The 20,968-nt window shown below is 40.5% G+C and overlaps 1 protein-coding gene across 3 annotated transcripts in view; it reads right to left on the bottom strand.

Annotated features, from left to right (window-relative positions):
- LAPTM4B (lysosomal protein transmembrane 4 beta) overlaps positions 1-20,102 on the bottom strand; it is a 98,585-nt gene extending 78,483 nt beyond the window's left edge. The window contains exon 1 of one of the 3 annotated variants that reach the window (XM_041769455.1): positions 19,806-20,102. In XM_041769455.1, the coding sequence (XP_041625389.1) occupies positions 19,806-19,904 (99 nt within the window). In that variant the 5' untranslated portion in view covers positions 19,905-20,102. The remainder of the gene's footprint in view (positions 1-19,805) is intronic. The other 2 variants (XM_041769453.1, XM_041769452.1) reach the window with 2 other exon arrangements.
- Positions 20,103-20,968: the final 866 nt, after the last annotated feature.

The raw sequence follows: 20,968 nt of genomic DNA on the forward strand, positions 1-20,968 counted from the left end.
GGTGGCACAGCTGGTTGAGCATCACACTCTTGGTTTCAGCTCAGGTCATGATTTCAGCTTGTGAGATACAGCCCTGTGTCAGGCTCTGGGCTCAGTGAGGAATCTCCTTAGGACTTTCTCTCTTCCTCTGTCCCCCTTACTCCTGAAATAAATAAATAAATCTTTTTTAAAAAGAAATTAAAAACAAAAAACATATACTCCTACAGTTGAAACACAGCTTGGAATTCTAGAACAACCAGCTGCTAAAGTATACTCTGATAGCTAATTTCTTAAACAGTCTTAATTGTCAAATTAAAATCAAATGTAGGAAAAAAACAAAATAAAATAAAATGTAGGATGCCTGGGTAGCTCAGTTGAGTGTCTGTCTTCAGTTCAGGTCATGATCCCAGGGTCCTGGGATCAAGTACTGCACTGGGCTCCCTGTGAGGCACCTGCTTCTCCCTCTGCCTACGTCTCTGCCTCTCTCTGTGTGTCTCTCATTAATAAATAAATAAAATCTCAAAAAAAAAGATTATCTGAGAAACTCCCATTTAATTTCTAAACTGCTGGCAAGAGAAAAAAACAGGCAAAGAAAAATGCTCAAGTAAAAATAAAAGAATCAAAGAAAGCTCTACTGTGATTTACTAAATTAATTTTAAAAATATTTTCAGAAAAGCCCCATGGTATTTCTTTATTATTAAGTTTGTTCCTTATAGCCATACTCTGTTACCCGTTCTGTTCAATATCTTTTGAAAGAATAAAAACTAATAGTCAAAGTTTTAACTACATAGTCAAGAATATAAGAAAATGAATTTAATACCACAAGCGTAGGAGTTCACCAAACCACTGGTACCAAAAGTGTGGTCTGCAGATGAGTTTCAGCATCGTCCACAGATTACTACTAATGTAGAACCACAAGACCCATTCCAGACCCAACAAATCGAAAACAAAGGTCAATACAACTGACGATTGGCCAGTCTGCAGCAGCACAGAAGCCAAAGAGAGCTTCAACATGTTAAGAGGCAAGGACTGTCAATCTAGGATTGACAATCTTTTAAGGATGAGAGCCAAATAAAGACATTTTCAAATAAAAGCTGTCAGCATTTGCCACCAACAAAGCCTCACTAAAGGACATTTCACAACATATATTTTAGAAGAGTGAATCTAGACAATAGGTCTGAGGTGTGAAAGAAAAATGACGGGTCATATACTTTTCACAGTTTGGGTACCAAATATCCATTTTTATTTTTATTTATTTTATTATTTTTTAAAGATTTTATTTATTTATTCATGAGAAACACACACAGAGAGAGAAGCAGAGACACAGCAGATGGAGAAGCAGGCTCCATGCAGGGAGCCTGATGCAGGACTCGATCCCGGGACCCTGGGATCAGGCCCTGAGCCAAAGGCAGACGATCAACCGCTGAGCCACCCAGGCGTCCCCCAAATATTTTATTTTAAAATGAAAACTACAATAATGATTGCAGAAAAAAAAGAATAATGGACAAGGAGAGACATAAATATAATGGGTAATCCTAAACAAACAGTGTTATAGGTCATTGTCTCGGGAGCTTTTAAAAAAGACACTGGCTGGCTCAAAGAAGCGTGTGACTCTTGATCTCAGGGTTGTGAGTTTGAGGCCCATGATGGGCATAGAGATTACTTAAAAATAAAATCTTTATGGGTGCCCCGGGGGGCTCAGTAAGTTAAGTGTCTGCCTTCAGCTCAGGTCATGATCCCGGGATCCTGGGATCCAGTCCCCTTGTGGGGCTTCCTGCTCAGCAGGAGCCTGCTTCTCCCTCTCTGCCCACTGGTCTCTCTTTCTCTGTCAAATAAATAAATAAAATCTTAAAAAAAAAAAAGACCCTAAAACACACACACATACACACACAGGAGTTAAAGGACTTACTTAAAAAAAAAAAAGCCACAATATTATTAACTCCAGACTTTGATAAGTATACCTGTTAAGACTTCTTGAGTTAACAACTAAAATCAGGGCAGCTCCGGGGGCTCAGCAGTTTAGCACCGCCTTCAACCCAGGGCTTGATCCTGGAGACCTGGGATCGATTCCTGCATCAGGCTCTCTTCATGGAGCCTGCTTTTCCCTCTGCCTGTGTCTCTGCCTCTCTCTCTGTGTCTCTCATGAATAAATAAATAAAATCTTAAAAAAAAAAAACTAGAATCATAGAAACACAGTACAACTTCCAAAACAGCAGACAGGGAGAACAGGTAAGCAATACCACAGTCCACATGAAAGATGGCAGCAAAGGAGAGGGAAACAGAAACCATGACCAGAATAAATCCGGGTATGTTAACACTGTTAATGGAAGTGGACTACTTTCTCCAGTTGAAGACAAAGAGAATCAGGCTCTCCAAAGCAGAATAAGTCTCTGAGTGTGACCTAATGGAACAAAGTCTACGGACCCACCCTGGGCTGTTACACAAGGAGAAATAAATTTTTATCTTGTGTGAGTACTGCATTTTACATCTTTCTGTTACAAGACTTTATCTACACCATAACAAATACGGAGGTTAATATTAATATACAGAAGAGAATAGATACCAGAGAACCCAATGCTACCTTAAAAAGGAAGAAGGGACGCCTGGGTGGCTCAGCGGTTTGGCGCATGCCTTCGGCCCAGGGTGTGATTCTGGGGTCCTAGGATCGAGCCCTACATCGTGCTCCCTGCATGGAGCCTGCTTCTCCCTCTGCCTATGTCTCGGCCTCTCTCTCTCTCTCTCTCTCTCTCTCTCTCCCTCTCTGTGTCCTTCATGAATAAATAAATAAAATCTTTAAAAAAAAAAAAAAGGAAGAAGAAAAAAAGACTCCGGGACCTGCAGCAGTAGGGTCAAGGCTGGGGTAATCAAAACTGAGACCTCAACAGAGGACTATCAAGAAGCAAACGCTTCTCTTTAAGCGTAGTTGAAAGACATGCTGACCCAACCTGGAAACTTGATATTTTAGCCCTGAATGTTATCTCTTCTGTGAAATTGACTTACCAGGTTGTCTTCATAAAAAGTTACTAAATGCTCAAATCATTCAATAGTCATAATTTAGTGCCATATAATTTTAGCAGCTCGAGGCTAATAAAAGAAAGAAATAGCTCAACCTTATTTTTACTCACAATTTGAAATTATATTAAGCCTCTTCTGGTGCTCACATTTTTCCCTGAGAAATAATTTTCCCTTGGAAGCCTCAACTGCAAAGAGGCAACTCTAAATCTTTAAAAGTTTGTTAACAGCAACTGAAGAAGTTGCTGAACTGAAAATCTTTGCTTAATTTTTACTTTTCTTCAAGTAAAATGGGTTAACCAGTTTATAGCTCTTCAAGAACTCTTCATAAGGCTCCAAAAGCTCTACTAAGAGCCAAGGGAGCTGGCAGAGAAGTAGAAAGTAGTAAATTATGCTGTTAGGGCTCACATATTTCTACCAGCATCCTTTTATGAACAATAATGTATCTGCCCTAAAGGGTTGGGGTGGGAAAGGAAAAATGTGGCCTCTTCTTTTACGGCAAAGACTCAAAGTAAGTTAACAAAATAAGTTTTTTTTTAATTTATAAAAGGTTTTATTTATTTATTCATGAGAGACACAGAGAGAGAGAGAGGCAGAGACAGAGGCAGAGGGGGGAAGTAGGCTCCATGCAGGGAGCCAGATGTGGGACTCGATCCCAGGACCCTCGGATCATGACCTAAGCCAAAGGCAGATGTTCAGCCACTGAGCCACCCAGGCATCCCTGTACATATTCCATTGTATGTCTTTTTCAGTTTGTCTTGCTTGGAGTTCATTGAATTTCTTGGATGTGTAGATTCATATCTTTCATCACATTTGGGAAGTTTTGGGCTATTCTTTCTTCAAATATTTTCTACTTCCTTTCTCTCTCTGTTCTTTGGGATGCTCATAATGTCTTGTAATGACTTGATAATGTCTTGTAAGTTCCTTAGACTCTGTTTATTTATCTTCATCTTTTTTCTTTTCTTTTCTTTTATACTTACAAATTTATTTTTTTTTTATTGGTGTTCAATTTGCCAACATATAGAATAACACCCAGTGCTCATCCCGTCAAGTGCCCACCTCAGTGCCCGTCACCCAGTCACCCCCACCCCCCGCCCACCTCCCCTTCCACCACCCCTAGTTCGTTTCCCAGAGTTAGGAGTCTTTCATGTTCTGTCTCCCTTTCTGATATTTCCCACTCTTTTTTTCTCCTTTCCCCTTTATTTCTTTTCACTATATTTCATATTCCTCAAATGAATGAGACCATATAATGTTTGTCCTTCTCCAATTGACTTCTTTCGCTCAGCATAATACCCTCCAGTTCCATCCATGTCAAAGCAAATGGTGGGTATTTGTCGTTTCTAATGGCTGAGTGATATTCCATTGTATACATAGACCACATCTTCTTTATCCATTCATGTTTCGATGGACACCGAGGCTCCTTCCACAGTTTGGCTATTGTGGACATTGCTGCTAGAAACATCGGAGTGCAGGTGTCCTGGCATTTCATTGCATTTATATCTTTGGGGTAAATCCCCAGCAGTGCAATTGCTGGGTCATAGGGCAGATCTATTTTTAACTCTTTGAGGAACCTCCCCACAGTTTTCCAGAGTGGCTGCGCCAGTTCACATTCCCACCAACGGTGCAGGAGGGTTCCCCTTTCTCCACATCCTCCCCAACAAAATAAGTATATTATACCTTTAGTTAAACCTAATACACATCACAGTGCAAAACTCGTGTTAACCATTTTAATACTGGACACTTTGTTAGTTAAGTTAGATATATATATATATTTTTTAAGTTAGATATATTTAAAGTGGGCCCCAGAGAAGTTGGTATTAATAACAGGTTTGATGGCAATCTTTATTTCATGGCCAGCCTATCTTTAAAACATCCTGATGAACATCTATCATAACATTCAACAAAAGCTGAAAAACATATTAAATATCACTGGTTACAGAGAACAAACTGATGGCTACCATAGGGGAGGTGGGTGGGAGGGTGGGGAAAATAAATAAAGGGAATTATCTTGATAAGTACTGAGAAATGTATAGAATTTTTAAATCATATTGCACACCTGAAACTAATATAACACTGTATATTAATTATATTTCAATTAAAAATAAAAAAATACATATCACTGAAATTTTCACCAGTCAATATCTGACAGAGCTACACTTGATCCTTTGTATTAGATGGTGGCACAGGGTATCTGTGCTTTATAAAAGGGGTTCACTGGAGATCCCTCAAAAATTCAGTATCCCTCACTACCTAAATGAATTAGATTCCTGAATTCAGATGAAGAAAGCCTAGATGTTATGAGAGACTTGTATCATTCACTACCAATAAAAATTCCCATCCATATTATCCACAGCCTTAGCCAATGAGAGACTGTTGCTGGAAAGAACCGGTATCTACTATATCTCATATCTAGAAAACTGTAACACATCCTTTCTAGTTTTTTGGCCATCTAAAACAACCTGCAATTTTAATATTCCTTAAAAACTGAATACTAAAGGCATCAAGAGAAAAACATGTTACATTCAAGTGAACTCCCACAAGACTATAAGCAGATTTTTCAGCAGAAACTTTGCGCTAAAAGACAGTGGCACAATATATTCAAAGTGCTGAAAAGAAAAACCTCCCACTAAGAATACCCTATCCAGCAAAGTTATCATTCAGAAGTGAAAGAGAGATAAAGAGTTTTCCAGATGAGTGAAAACTAAAGGAGTTCATCACCACTACACCAGCCTAAAGGGAAAGGGAAAGGTATACTTAGTAACAAGAAAACATGAAATAATAAATCTCACTGGGAAGGTAAATAAATAGTAAAGGCAGTGGATTAATCATTTATAAAGTTAGTATGAAGGTTAAAAGACAAAAGTAGGGGCCTCTATGTGGCTCAGTTGGTTAAGCGGCCAACTTTTGGTTTTGGTTCAGGTCATGATCTCATGGTTTGTCAGATAAAGCCCCTCATCAGGCTCCAAACAAAGTGGGTATCTGCTTGAAGTTTCTCTCCCTCTGCCCTTTCCCCAACTCACATGTGTACTCGTGCTCTCTCTCTCTCTCTCATAACTAAATAAATCTTTAAAAAATAAAAGACAAGAGTAGTAAAAATACCTTTGATTACAAAAATTAATTGAGGAATACATGTGGAAAATGTGACATCAAAAAAAAGCATGGCAGGGATGCCTGGGTGGCTCAGAGGTTGAGCGTCTGCCTTTGGCCCAAGGTGTGATCCTGGAGTCCTGAGATCAAGTCCCACATCGGGCTCCGTGCATGGAGCCTGCTTCTCCCTCTGCCTATATCTCTGCCTCTATGTCTGTGTCTCTCATAAATAAACAAATAAAATCTTAAAAAAAAAAAAAAAAGCATGGCAAAGATAGTAAAAACACTGACCTTTACAATGGTATCAAACAAGTTGTTACCAACCTAAAATCAACTGTTATATACAAGCTATTATATATATGCCTCCTGGAAAACCACAAAACAAAAACCTATAATGAATACACAAAAGACAGAAGTATATCACTAAAGAAATTAAGAGAAGAAAAAAAAAAGAGAAACTACAAAAACAGTGAACAATTAAGAAAATGGCAATAGATACATACCTATCAATTATTTTAAGTGCAAGTGGACCAAATTCTCCAATCAAAAGACAGAGTGGCTGAATAAATTAAAAAATGAGCCCCATCTATATGCTGCCTCCAAGAAATTCACCTTAAACAGACACACAAAGACTGAAAGTGAAAGGATTGAAAGATTTTTCTTTTTTTTTTTTTTTTGAAAGATTTTTCCATACCAATGAAAACCAAAAGAAAGCTGGAGCAGCTATACCTACATCAGATAAAATAGACTTTAAAAGAAAGATTGTAAAAAAAAAAAAAAAAAGAAAGAAAGATTGTAATAAGAGACAAAAAAGGTCAATACATAATAATAAAGGGGTAAATCCAACAATATTTATAAATATTTATGCACATAACATAGGAGTACCTAATATATAAAGCAAATATTAGTAGAGTTGAAGAGAAAAATAGACACCAGTATAATAAGAGTAGGGGTTTTTAAATATTCCACTTACATCAATGGATAGAGCATTGAGACAGAAAATCAACAGGAAACATTAGCCCTAAATAACATGTTAGACAGAGGGACTAACAGATATACACAGAATATTCCTCTCAAATGCACATAGAATATTTTTCCAGGATAGATGATATGTTAGGCCACAAAGTCTTAAAAAATATGGAAAATTTACAAATATGTGGAAATTAAACAACACACTACTGATCAAGCAATGAGTCAAGGAGAAATTTTAAAAAGTTTTAATCTTCAAATGAATAAAAATGGAACTACAACATACCAAAATTTGTGAAATGCAGCAAAGCACTTCTAAGAGGAAAGTTCACAATGATAAATGCCTACAAACAAGAAAAAAGAAAAGCCTCAAATAAACAATCTAACTTTATGCCTCAAGGAACTAGAAAAAGAATGAAGCCCAAAGTTAGTAAGGCTTTTCTTGAAGCAGAAATAAATGCAATAGAGACTAAAAAGACAATAAAAAGGACCAATGAAACTAAGAGCTGGTTCCTTGAAAAGATCAACAAAATTGATAAAACTTTAGCTAGACGCACTAGGGGATAAAAAAGACTCAGATAAATTAATTTTTTTTATTTTTATTTATGATAGTCACATAGAGAGAGACAAAGAGGCAGAGACACAGGCAAAGGGAGAAGCAGGCTCCATGCACCGGGAGCCAGACGTGGGATTCGATCCCGGGTCTCCAGGATCGCGCCCTGGGCCAAAGGCAGGCGCCAAACCGCTGCGCCACCCAGGGATCCCCAGACTCAGATAAATTAAATCAGAAATGAAAGAGGAGGGGATCCCTGGGTGGCTCAGCGGTTTAGCGCCTTGGCCCTAAAGTCCTGGAGTCCTGGGATCGAGTCCCGTGTCGAGCTCCCGGCATGGCATGGAGCCTGCTTCTCCCTCCTCCTGTGTCTCTGCGTCTCTCTCTCTATATATATGTGTGTGTGTGAGTGTGTGTGTGTGTGTGTGTGTGTGTGTGTATCATAAATAAATAAATCTTAAAAAAAAAAAAAAAGAAATGAAAGAGGATAGCAACCCCGGTGGCGCAGCGGTTTAGCGCCGCCTGCAGCCCAAGGTGTGATCCTGGAGACCTGGGATCAAGTCCCACGTCTGGAGACCTGGGATCAAGTCCCACGTCAGGCTCCCTGCATGGAGCCTGCTTCTCCCTCTGCCTGTGTCTCTGCCTTTCTCTCCCTGTGTGTGTCTCAATAAATAAAATCTTCAAAAAAAAAAAAAAAGAAATGAAATGAAAGAGGAAATGTTACAACTAATGCCACAGAAATACAAAGGACCATAAAAGACTGCTCTGAACAATTATATGCCAACAAAATGGACAACCTACAAAAGTGGATAAATTTCTAGAAGCCAGGGCACCTGGGTAGCTCAGTGGTTGAGTGTCTGCCTTTGGCTCAGGTCATGATCCTGAAGTCCTGGGATCGAGTCCTGCATCAGGTTCCCTGCAGGAAGGAGCTTCTCCCTCTACCTATGTCTCTGCCTCTCTCTCTGTGTCTCTCATGAATAAATAAAATTAAAAAAGAATTTCTAGAAGCCTACAAACTATTATGACTAAATCATGATGAAGCAAAATCAGAACAGGCAGATTAGTAGTAAGGAGATCGAATCCATAATCAAAACCCCAACAAAGGAAAAGGCCAAGACCATATGGTTTCACTTATAAATTCTACCCAACATTCAAAGAATTAATACCAATCTTTCTTAAACTCTTCCAAAAAATAGAAGATGCAGGAAATCCTCCAAACTCCTTTTATGAGACTAGCACTTCCCTGATACCGAACTAGACAAGGATGCTACAAGAAAAGCAAATTACAGACCACTATTCCTGATGAACATAGATGCAAAAATCCTCAAGAAAATATTAGCAAACCAAATTCAACAATACATTAAAAGAATCATATACCATAATTAAGTGGGATTTTTTTTCCCCAGGGATGCAAGGTTAGTTCAACATCCACAAATCAATGTACTATATCATATTAACAAAATGAAAGCTAAAAGTTACATGATTTCAATATATGCAGAGAAAGTAACTGACAAAATTCAACAGCAATTATGATAAAAACTCTCAACAGAGTAGTTACAGAGGAAACATACCTCAACATAAAAAGGGCCACATGTGACAAGCCCACAGCTAACATACTCAACAGTGAAAAGCTAAGAGCATTTCCTCTAAGATTAGGAACAAAACAAGGATATCCCACTCTTACCACTTTTATTTAACATAGCATTGGAAGTCCTAGACAAGAAGAAAAAATAAAAGGCATCCAACTTGGAAAGAAAAAAGTAAAACTGTCACTAACTGCAGATGATATATTATATATAGAAAACCCTAATATAAAAAAGACCCATTAGAATAGATGAATTCATTAAAGTTGGAGGATATAAAATCAATATTCAAAAATATGTTGCATTTTTATTTGCTGATAATGAGCTACCAGAAATAGAAATAAAAAATAATCCCATTTACAACTGCATCAAAAAGAATGAAATACCTAGGAATAAATTTAACCAAGGAGGTGTACTGAAAACTACTAAGACATTAATGAAAGAAATTGAAGACATAAATAAATGGAAAGATACTCTGTGCTCATAGATTAGAAGAATCAATATTGCTAAGATGTCCATACTATCCAAAGCAAGCTAGATTCAGTGTAATCCCTATCAAAATTCCAATGGGATTTTTCAAAGAAATAGAACAAATAATCCTAAAATTTGTATGGAATCACAAAAAAACTTGAATAATCAAAGCAAACTTGACAAAGACCAAAGCTGAAGGCATCACACTCCCTGATTTCAAACTGTATTATAAAGCTCAGTAATCAAAGCAGTATGGTACTGCCATAAAAACAGACACACAGATCATGCAGCATAAGAGAAACCCACGTCTATATATAGTTGATTAACTTGCAACAAAGGAGCCAAGAATATACAGTAAGAAAAGAACAGCTTCTTTAATGAATGGTGTTCAGAAAACTGAAGAACCAAATGTGAAAGAATGAAACTCAATCACTATCTCATATCACACACAAAAATTAACTCAAAATGGGGACTTCTGGGTGGCTCACTTGGTTTAGCGTCCAATATTTGATTTCAGCACAGGTCATGATCTCGGCATCAGGTCCAGTAGGAAGCCTGCTTGGGATTCTTTCTCTGCTTCTCCATTTGTCCCTGCCCATCTCTTCTCAAGTATTTGCATGCATATTCTCTCTCTCAAATAAACAAACCTTTTTAAAAAATCAACTCAAAATGGATAAAATACTTGAATGTAAAACTTGAAACCATAGAACTCCTAGAAGAAAATACAGGTGGTTAACTCCTTGACATAGGCCTTAGTGATGATTTTTTAATCTGACACCAAAAGCAAAAACAAAAATAAGTGGGCTACATCATACTAAAATGCTTTTGCACAGCAAAGAAAACCATCAACAAAATGAAAAGACAACCTATTAACTGGGAGAAAATATTTGTAAATCATGTATCTATCTGATAAGCGACTACTTTCCAGCATATATAAAGAACCCTTACAAGCCAATAGCAAAAAACAATCTAATTTAAAAAGGAGCAGAGGTATTTTGATAGGGATTGCATTAAACGTATAAATTGCCCTGGGTAACATTGACATTTTTACAATATTAATTCTGCCAATCCATGAGCATGGAATATTTTTCCATCTCTTTGTGTCTTCCTCAATTTCTTTCAGAAGTGTTCTATAGTTTTTAGGGTATAGATCTTTTACCTCTTTGGTTAGGTTTATTCCTAGGTATCTTATGCTTTTGGGTGCAACTGTAAATGGGATTGACTCCTTAATTTCTCTTTCTTCAGTCTCATTGTTAGTGTATAGAAATGCCATTGATTTCTGGGCATTGATTTTGTATCCTGCCACGCTACCAAATTGCTGTATGAGTTCTAGCAATCTTGGGGTGGAGGCTTTTGGGTTTTCTATGTAGAGTATCATGTCATCGGCGAAGAGGGAGAGTTTGACTTCTTCTTTGCCAATTTGAATGCCTTTAATGTCTTTTTGTTGTCTGATTGCTGAGGCGAGGACTTCCAGAACTATGTTGAACAGCAGTGGTGAGAGTGGACATCCCTGTCTTGTTCCTGATCTTAGGGGAAAGGCTCCCAGTGCTTCCCCATTGAGAATGATATTTGCTGTGGGCTTTTCGTAGATGGCTTTTAAGATGTCGAGGAAAGTTCCCTCTATCCCAACACTCTGAAGGGTTTTGATCAGGAATGGATGCTGTATTTTGTCAAATGCTTTCTCTGCATCTAATGAGAGTATCATATGGTTCTTGGTTTTTCTCTTGCTGATATGATGAATCACATTGATGGTTTTACGAGTGTTGAACCAGCCTTGTGTCCCGGGGATAAATCCTACTTGGTCATGGTGAATAATTTTCTTAATGTGTTGTTGGATCCTATTGGCTAGTATCTTGTTGAGAATTTTTGCATCCATGTTCATCAGGGATATTGGTCTGTAATTCTCCTTCAACAAAACTAAAAGACAACCTACAGAATGGGAGAAGATATTTGCAAATGACATATCAGATAAAGGGCTAGTTTCCAAAATCTATAAAGAACTTATTAAACTCAACAGCAAAGAAACAAACAATCCAATCATGAAATGGGCAAAAGACATGAAGAGAAATCTCACAGAGGAAGACATGGACATGGCCAACAAGCACATGAGAAAATGCTCTGCATCACTTGCCATCAGGGAAATACAAATCAAAACCACAATGAGATACCACCTCACACCAGTGAGAATGGGGAAAATTAACAAGGCAGGAAACAACAAATGTTGGAGAGGATGCGGAGAAAAGGGAACCCTCTTACACTGTTGGTGGGAATGTGAACTGGTGCAGCCACTCTGGAAAATTGTGTGGAGGTTCCTCAAAGAGTTAAAAATAGACCTGCCCTGCGACCCAGCAATTGCACTGTTGGGGATTTACCCCAAAGATTCAGATGCAGTGAAACGTCGGGACACCTGCACCCCGATGTTTCTATCAGCAATGTCCACAATAGGCAAACTGTGGAAGGAGCCTCGGTGTCCATCGAAAGATGAATGGATAAAGAAGCTGTGGTTTATGTATACAATGGAATATTACTCAGCAATTAGAAACGACAAATACCCACCATTTGCTTCAACGTGGATGGAACTCGAGGGTATTATGCTGAGTGAAATAAGTCAATCGGAGAAGGACAAACAGTGTATGTTCTCATTCATTTGGGGAATATGAATAATAGTGAAAGGGAATATAAAGGAAGGGAAAAGAAATGTTGGGAAATATCAGGAAGGGAGACAGAACATAAAGACTCCTAACTCGGGGAAACGAACTAGGGGTGGTGGAAGGGGAGGAGGGCGGGTGTTGGAGGGGAATGGGTGACGGGCACTGAGGTGGACACTTAATGGGATGAGCACTGGGTGTTTTTCTGTATGTTGGTAAATTGAACACCAATAAAAATTAATTTAAAAAAAAATAATAAAAAAATAAAAAGGAGCAGAGGATCTGAATGGACATTTTTCCAGAGGACATACAGATGGCCAGCCAACAGGTACATGAACAGATGGTTCAACATCACTTATCATCAGGGAAATGCAAATCAAAACTACAATGAGATATCACATCACACCTGGGAAAATGGCTAGAATAGAAAAGAAGAGAAATAACAAGTGTTGATGAGCATGTGGGGAAAAGGGAACCCTTGTACACTGGTGGTAGGAATGTAAATTGGTGCAGCACTATGGAAAACTGTATGGAGTTTCCTCAAAAATTTAAAAATAGAACTACCATGTGATTCAGCAATTCCACTTCTAGGTATTTATCTTAAGAAAACAAAAACACTAACTTGAAAAGATAACTTGCACCCCCATGTTCATCGCAGCATTATTTACAATAGCCAAGATATGGAATCATTCTAAGTGTCCATCAGCAGATAAATGGATAAAGAAATTGTGACATATATATTTTTTTAAGATTTTATTTACTTATTCATAGACACAGAGAGAGGCAGAGACACAGGCAGAGGGAGAGGGAGAAGCAGGCTCCATGCAGGGAGCCCGATGTGGGACTCAATCCCAGGTCTCCAGGATCACACCCCAGGCTGCAGGTGGCACCAAACCGCTGCACCACCAGGGCTGCCCTGTGACATATATTTACATGATGGAATATTACTTAACCATAAGAAAAGAATGAAATATTGACGTATTCGACAACATGGATGGACTTTAAGGACACCATCCTAAGTGAAGTAAGTCAGATCAAGAAGGACAATACCATACGATCTCTCCTTTACATAGAATCTAAAAAACAAACAAAAACAAGCTCAGAGAACAAATGGTGGTTGCCAGAGGCAGATGGTGGAAGGTTAGAGAAATGGGTAAAGGAGACAAAATGTTAAAAGGAAAAAAAATATGTATAGTGCATTACTGACCAGCAAAAAAACAAAACAAAGAGTCTACACTGGGGGGGAAAACTGCTTTCATCCTATCACCCTTGCTCATAATTTTTCGACGCCTCCCCACTGCCTACAGGAGAAAATCTAAAGTCTATAACCTAGTACTTCAGTCTTTTACAATTTAATATAGTAGGAAAAACACTAGGTAATAAAGATTATATAAGTACTATGTATTAGCTCATATTTTGCCCTGGACTTACAGATAAGTAACTGAATCTGACAGCTAAAAAGAATCAATCTTCAATGAGCATATCACCACCTACATACAGTACCTGACCTCAGGGTTCCTTTATGGTCTAAATAAGAATAAATGTGAAAGCCCACTAAAAATTATCAATCATTCTACAAATACAAACTGTTGGTTTTAGTATCCAGTATTACCACCGAGACAAAAAACAAAACAAAAAAACAAAACAAAACAAAACAACAACAACAAAAAACTATTTATCGCACCAGAATTTCTCAGGATACAAAGAGAACCCATCAGGCTTGGGTACACAACCAAACTGGAACTTTCAAAGTGAACCAGTTGGTTATTTAAAAGATCAGGTTGTAAAAAATAAATAAATAAATAAAAAATAAAATAAAGGATCAGGTCGTAAAGCTAAGAAACCAGCTATTCTCACCTCTTTTATCCTTTATAATCTGATACATGGCCCACTACCTTATGAATAGGGTACAGATACAAAGAGGCGTTCCATATGTATTTGCTCAATGACTAAGTCCCTAAAATACACTTGGGTGATGATGAAAAGGATGACATACATAAAAAGGTGTACTCCTCCTAGGTGTCAAGGTCAGATGCTTCCAACTATCAGTACCACCTTTTAAAACATTCTAAGAAAATTACGTGGTAAAACAATGAAAGAAGTTACAAAGGAAAAAATTTTCCTTGAGTATGTCCAGAGAAATTCAGGTCCTGATGGTAACACATATTCCCTAAGAAATAGGGGCTTTAGGGACGCCTGAATGGCTCAGGGCATAATCCTATGGTCCTGGGATCACGTCCCGTATCCGGCTCCCTAAGAGGAGCCTGCTTCTCTCTCTGCCTGTGTCTCTGCCTCCCTCTTTGGGTCTCTCATGAACCAATAAATAAAATCTTAAAAAAAAAAAGAAAGAAAGAAAGAAAGAACAGAAAAAGAAACAGGGGCTTTAGCCTAAGGATTAGCAAGCATTGTTATTGTCTTCTTTCTCCCAGAAAGAGCCTCAGATTCTCAGGGAAATTACTCATCCCTGCGCTCTCAAACTGGTGTTTTGAGCAAACCCCCAGCTTACATTCCTTTTTAATCAATAGGTCAAGGTCAGGACAATATCCCAGACCCAAATTTATCTGAATATTTTAGTCACATATTCCTGGTCTGTTTGGTTCAGGGGTGGACAGATAGCTTAAATTTATCAAATCAGAATGAATTTTGGGATTTAGAGCTTAAGCAATGGCTTGCAAAAGAGGGTAAACAGAGAAGGAAGGGGTGGGAGGGGGAAAGATGTGGCAGAAACTATGGTGCTGCTGAAGCCAACTGAAGTTGGCCTGAAACACGCAGGACATGAAGTACACAGCTTCCCTAGGCTAGAGCCAAAGTCTTTAGAAGCAGGCTAACAAGTTCATATTTGTGTCTGAGAAAAAAACTTCCAGGAGTTGCATCTGTAAGAGACTTTAAAAAAAGGGGAATTGTTAATGGCAAGGCTAGCTAGAAGCAAAAAGACTACTATAATAGCCAAGAGAGTGCTAACAGGAGCCTATTAAGGAAAATGATAGCAAGAAGAAAGGACAGAATAAGGAGGTAACCAGGGGGCAGAACAAAAATCAATAAGACATGGACATGGAATTAAGGAAGAGAAACAGGTACATGGCGAGGAGTCTAGATAGATGGGGAGAGAGAGACTATACTACAGGTGAACTTGGGAAGGAAGTTAATGGATTCAGGTTTAGAATAGGAAGTTTTAATGAAGAAAGAGTAAAACCCCAGAAGACTCCATAGCAAACAGCCTGCTTCAAGTACTTCTTTTTTATTATGATCCCTCTGGAAACCAGGCCAAGTCAGTGTTCATCCTCTGTGAAGATGGATAATTACCTTGTCTCTCTGAAAACATTTATAGTTATTAAAGGTTATGTAATAATTTGACTTCTTTTTAGGGTAAGCGATGAAGCTGATTTTTAAAATAAAAGCAAACCTCTACCTCACACTATAACACAGAAATTAATTACAGGTGGATCACAAATGTAAATATAAAAACTAAAGCCACAAAGCTTTGGAAGAAAATATAAGAGACTATCTTCACAATCTGGGGGTAGGCAAAGGTTTCTTAGATTATGCAAAGTACTAAACATAAAAGAAAACATTGACAAATTGAGCTTAATATTAAAAATTTCTGTTCATCGGGGAGCCTGGGTAGCTCAGTCAGTTAAGCATCTGCCTTTGGCTCAGGTGGTGATCCTAGGGTCCACCCTGGGATTGAGCCTCATGCTTCTCCCTCTCCCTCTGCTCACCCCATACTCTCTCTCACTCTGTCTCAAAACAACAAAAAACTTCTGTTCATCAAAATATGCCATAAGAAAGTGGGTAGATGGCCATACGCTGGGAAAAAACATTCACAAAATGGATCTTTAACAAAAGGCCAGAATCCAAAATATATAAACAGATCTTATAAATCATTAAGAAAAAAAAGATAAAACCCAATTTTAAAATGGGCAATGACTAGCACATCACAAAGGAAGACAGAGCCATGAGCAAGATAAACTTCCACGTCATTAGTTATTTGGGAAATTTAAAGCTACCACAAGCTATATATAATACATACCACCAAAATTCCTAAAATTAAAATGACTGACCATACCAAATGTTGACAAAGATGTGGTACAACTGGAACCTCATATATCACTGGTTGGAGTATAAAATGGCAGAACCACTTTGGAAAATTGTTTCTTATAAAGTTAAATGGACTTTTAACCAATAACCAACAATTACACTGCCAGGTATTTACTCTAGAGAAATAAAAACATATATCCACAAAAAGTCTTGTGCAAGAATGTTCAGAGCAGCTTTATCCATAATAGCCCCAAACCGGAAACAACCAAATATCCATAATCTGGTGAAAGATTAATAAATTGTGATTTATTCATACAATAAAATAATACTCAGCAATATAAAGCATCAAGCTTTTGATATACCCCAATTAACATGAATGAATTTAAAGGACGTTAATGCTAAGTGAAAGAAATCAGATACAAAAGAATACGTACAGTACAATTCCATTTATAAGAATAGGTAAAACTCTCCTTTAGGGTGACAGTGAAGGGGTGGCAGGAATAAACTGGGAAGAGACACAAGGGAACTTTCTGGGGTTTTGGAAACGTTTTCTAGGCACATGGGTTACATACGGTGTATGCATTTGTCAACTCAATGAACTGTACACTTCTGTGGATTTCCCCATATATAAATTATGCCTCATTAAAAGGAAAAAATAAACAACAAATGATCTCTAATATAAATACCTGAAATCAATATGCTTTATTACTGGACCATAGGAAACCTCTGTTATTCTAAGGCAAAAACAAAACATATCCATAACTTTTAAAAGATAAAAATAAATGGAATGGGGCCGAGTAAAACATCACCCTGACCACAAACCAACCATAGGACTGTATGTAAATCATCTACGCTCTCTTGGCCTCTATTTTCTCAACTCTAAAACAGGAGTAAGAAAATCTACCTTACCAGGAATGTGTAAAAATTTAGTATATGCAAAGCATCTAGTTTAATACTTGGCATACAGGGCCTTAGTAAATGGCAGTGGTAGGAAACAGCAATCAGAAAATGCATCAAAGGGGATCCCTGGGTGGCTCAGGGGTTCAGTGCCTGCCTTCGGCCCAGGGCATGATCCTGGAGTCCCAGAATCAAGTCCCGCCTTGGGCTCCCTGCGTGGAGCCTGCTTCTCCCTCTGCCTTTGCCCCTGTCTTTCTCTCTCTCAGTGTTTTTATGAATAAATAAATAAAATCTTTTAAAAAATTAATAAATAATTGCCTATTATACCAAATAGGTAAAGTGGATCTTTTTAATGCATTTTTTAAAAGATTTTATTTATTTATTCATGAGAGACACAGAGAAAGAGAGAGGCAGAGACACAGGCAGAGGGAGAAGCAGGCGCCACGCAGGGAGCCCGATGCGGGACTCGATCCCAGAACCCCGGGATCGCACTCTGAGCTGAAGGCAGATGCTAACTGCTGAGCCACTTAGGCATCCCCAATTATTTATTAATTTAAGGAAGAGGGTTTCCAGTGAACTTTTGTTTGAATACCTACCCACAGTTGTATCCTTTTTTCATGCAAACTCTCCCCCTGTCTGATAACTGAGCCTACTCCATCCAGATAGCTAGTGGAGTGAGAGAGGTGCCTTGCTCTTCAGCCGCCCTGCTCCCTCATCTTAAAAATGTTCATATAAAATAAAGTTTTGGATAACCAAATTGCATTTAATGGTATGAGGTAAACTCACAAGTCTAAATTGTTTTATGAAATGCAAAAGACTTCCTATGAAGGTATCAGTACTAAAGCCAGATTTCCCATTTATTAGGCTTACCTAACATAGCATTCTTACATCTCTAGAAAGCTTTCTAATTATCTTTCAAAAGGCCATGCTGTTTCCAACGTTAAAACATGCACAGCAATAACTACTTTCCACAAAGAGCATGTTCAAGCAGTAGACAAAGCATGCAGAATACTCTCCTTTTATCACACCAATACTGTCTGATGGGATTACAGCCAAGTACAGGGCTCAAGTAGATTTAGATTTATCTTATCTGTAGATGGTGTAGTACATTTGCCTAATGCAGCGCCCTAGATTTTACAAATTACATTTACTGGTGTACTTGCAAGTCTGCAGATTTGAACATTTCCAAGGAGGACACAAGACATTTAGATAAAATAGTCTGTCTTGACCATCAATAAAAGCCCTATTTTGAGGCCACCTACTATCCTTTTGCTGTAATTTAGAATTTCCGTAAAGCATTTCTTGGCTTATAGCAGTCGGTGTTGAGCCAAGATGCTGATGTTCTATCTGCATTTAGACTGCACAAAAAGAATCCCACAAACCAAAGATCTGTTTGAAAGCTTTTAAGCCAAAAATGTCTATTGTGTGGCCTGTGATAGGCACTGACTAAAGGAAACTTGAAACTATAAATAGCGCAGAGAACACCATATGCTCTCGGGGAAGATGTCTTGCTTAAAATGGCACAATGACACAAATCGACAATGTCCACATAATATCGAAAAGGTGAATATGAACCAACAAAAAAATTCTGATAGCTAAGATGAATTTATTCTCACTAAAAAGTTCAATATACCACCTTGATGCAGCGGTGTGCACCGCACAGTGGCTCGGGTCTAACTCTCCATCATGATGGCACAAAACCCAAATGCAGAGGAATCTGACCCTGCTGGTGTGGTCCAGGGGTGCCAACAATCAACCTGGGGCACGCACAGGGCCAGAAAGGCCAGAAAGACTCCCATGAGGTTTCCTCACTGCCCCCAATAATCACTGCTCCCCCATACAAACAAGTTCTTAAAAAGCTCCAACCTAAAAAAAAGAGAAAAGATCGCATTTGCTGGCGGTGTCCGCTAAGAAAGGTACAGGGATCCCCTGTCAATGGCAGGGAAAGTAAGTAGGTGTAACTGGCTCCCGGGGCGACCCACGCGCAGGCCAGCCCCTCTCTGGAGCCAGGGCTTTCGGCCCGCGCAGCGCAGGGGCTCCTTCGGCGCGCCACGAACCCCCGACCGCTCCCCGGGCGCGGGAGCGCGCAGCCGGCTGTACCGCAAGCCCGAGACCAGACGCGGGCAGGGGGAAGGGGCTGCGAGCTGTCCCCCCACGACCCTGCCGAGGCCCGTCCAGACACAAAGCCCGACGGGCGGGGAAAAGAAGAAAAGGCCTGGAAGACACGCGGCGCGCAGCTCCGAGCGCGGCTCTCCTGCCAGCAGGTGCACTCGTGCGGGAGAGCCGCGGCCTTGCGCGCCGCCCCAGCCCCCAGCGTCGCCCCGACGCCGCGCCCGAAGGGACCCCGCCGCAGGCGGGCCGGGCCGGGCTGGCGACCAGGCTCGCGCAGAAATCAAGTTTCAAATAAGACAGCTGTGGACGGGTCAGCACCGGCGTCGCCCTACATCCAGGCCGCACTTGGGAGAGCGGCGCAGGGCCGGGGTGCCGGGGTGCCGGGGTCCCGGGCTGGGAGGCTCGCGGCGCCCTGGCCTCCGCCCCCGCGGGTGCGCCCCCGCGCGTCGCCGCGCTCACCAGGTACCAGACGCCCAGCAGGATGGTGCCGGTGCGGACATGGCAGCACAGGCAGCAGCTGTTGGAGTAGAACCGCGTCCAGGGCGCGACCGTCTTCATCGCTCCGTGGCGTGAGCGCGCGCCCAAGTTTGCGGGAGCGTCAGGCGCGTCGCTCCGGGCTGGCCGCGCGGCTGCTGCCGGCTCCCCCGCCGCTCCCCGCCGTTGCCGGGCCCGCTCGCCCGCTCGCTGGTGGCCTGTGCTCCGCGCCTCAGCCCAGACCTCCGAGCGGCGGCTGCGGCCGGACCCCGCGCTCCGAAGGCGGCGGGAGGAGGAGCGGGAGCGGGGAGAAGGGGGAGGGGCAGGCCACGTGACCCGCGCCGGGGCCAGTGATGTCACCGCGGGCTCCAGCGGGCTCGGGGCGCCGCCAATCGTCCTGCGTCCCCGCGGCGGGCCCGGGAGCAGAGCCTCGGGGCAGTTCCGGGCCTCCTCTCTTTCGTGTGGTCATTTGTGTTACTCTGTCACTTTTATGATCTGCTTGGTTGTGGTTTCTCGCCCTCCACTTCTGGGTTGCAGATAATCTGTAGATGCAAACGTTATCTTGCGAACTGGAAGGGGGAAAACTGCAGGGTGTGATTCCGGTCAGCAGAGAACTTTGAACCGCTGCTGGAGCCCAGAGCAATTGTCTCCACTTCCCGGCTCAATTACTGTGGTAACAACATTTTTCCCAGAAAATAGGATATGTGTCAAGGACATACTCACTGTGCTTCGGTAGCATTTTTAATCATGGCTGCAGCTTGAAAGAGACAATCATCAAGCCAATTACTGCCACAAGGTCTCCGAAGGACACATCATACAGCGTTAAGAGGTACTGAAAGATAGGACTCCAGTTTGGGCTTATTTCCTCCCATTTGTTGTTTTGTCTCAAAGCACCCTTGTCCTGGGTTAGCCTGTAAGCGCCATTTAAGCCAAGCATCTCATATGAGTGAGATTATTAGTGCGTGGCAAAGTTTCATTTCAGACTTGGAGCAAGAGAAAATTTGGTGGAGTTTAAGTTTCTTTAAAAAAAAATTTTTTTATTTGTTTATTTGAGAGAGAGAGAGAGGCAGAGACACAGGCACAGGGAGAAGCAGGCTCCCTGAGGGGATCCTGATGCAGAACTTCATCCCAGGACCCTGGGATCACTA

The sequence above is a fragment of the Vulpes lagopus genome, chromosome 9, assembly GCF_018345385.1.
Source record: "Vulpes lagopus strain Blue_001 chromosome 9, ASM1834538v1, whole genome shotgun sequence".
In the NCBI taxonomy this organism is placed as follows: Eukaryota; Metazoa; Chordata; class Mammalia; order Carnivora; family Canidae; genus Vulpes; species Vulpes lagopus.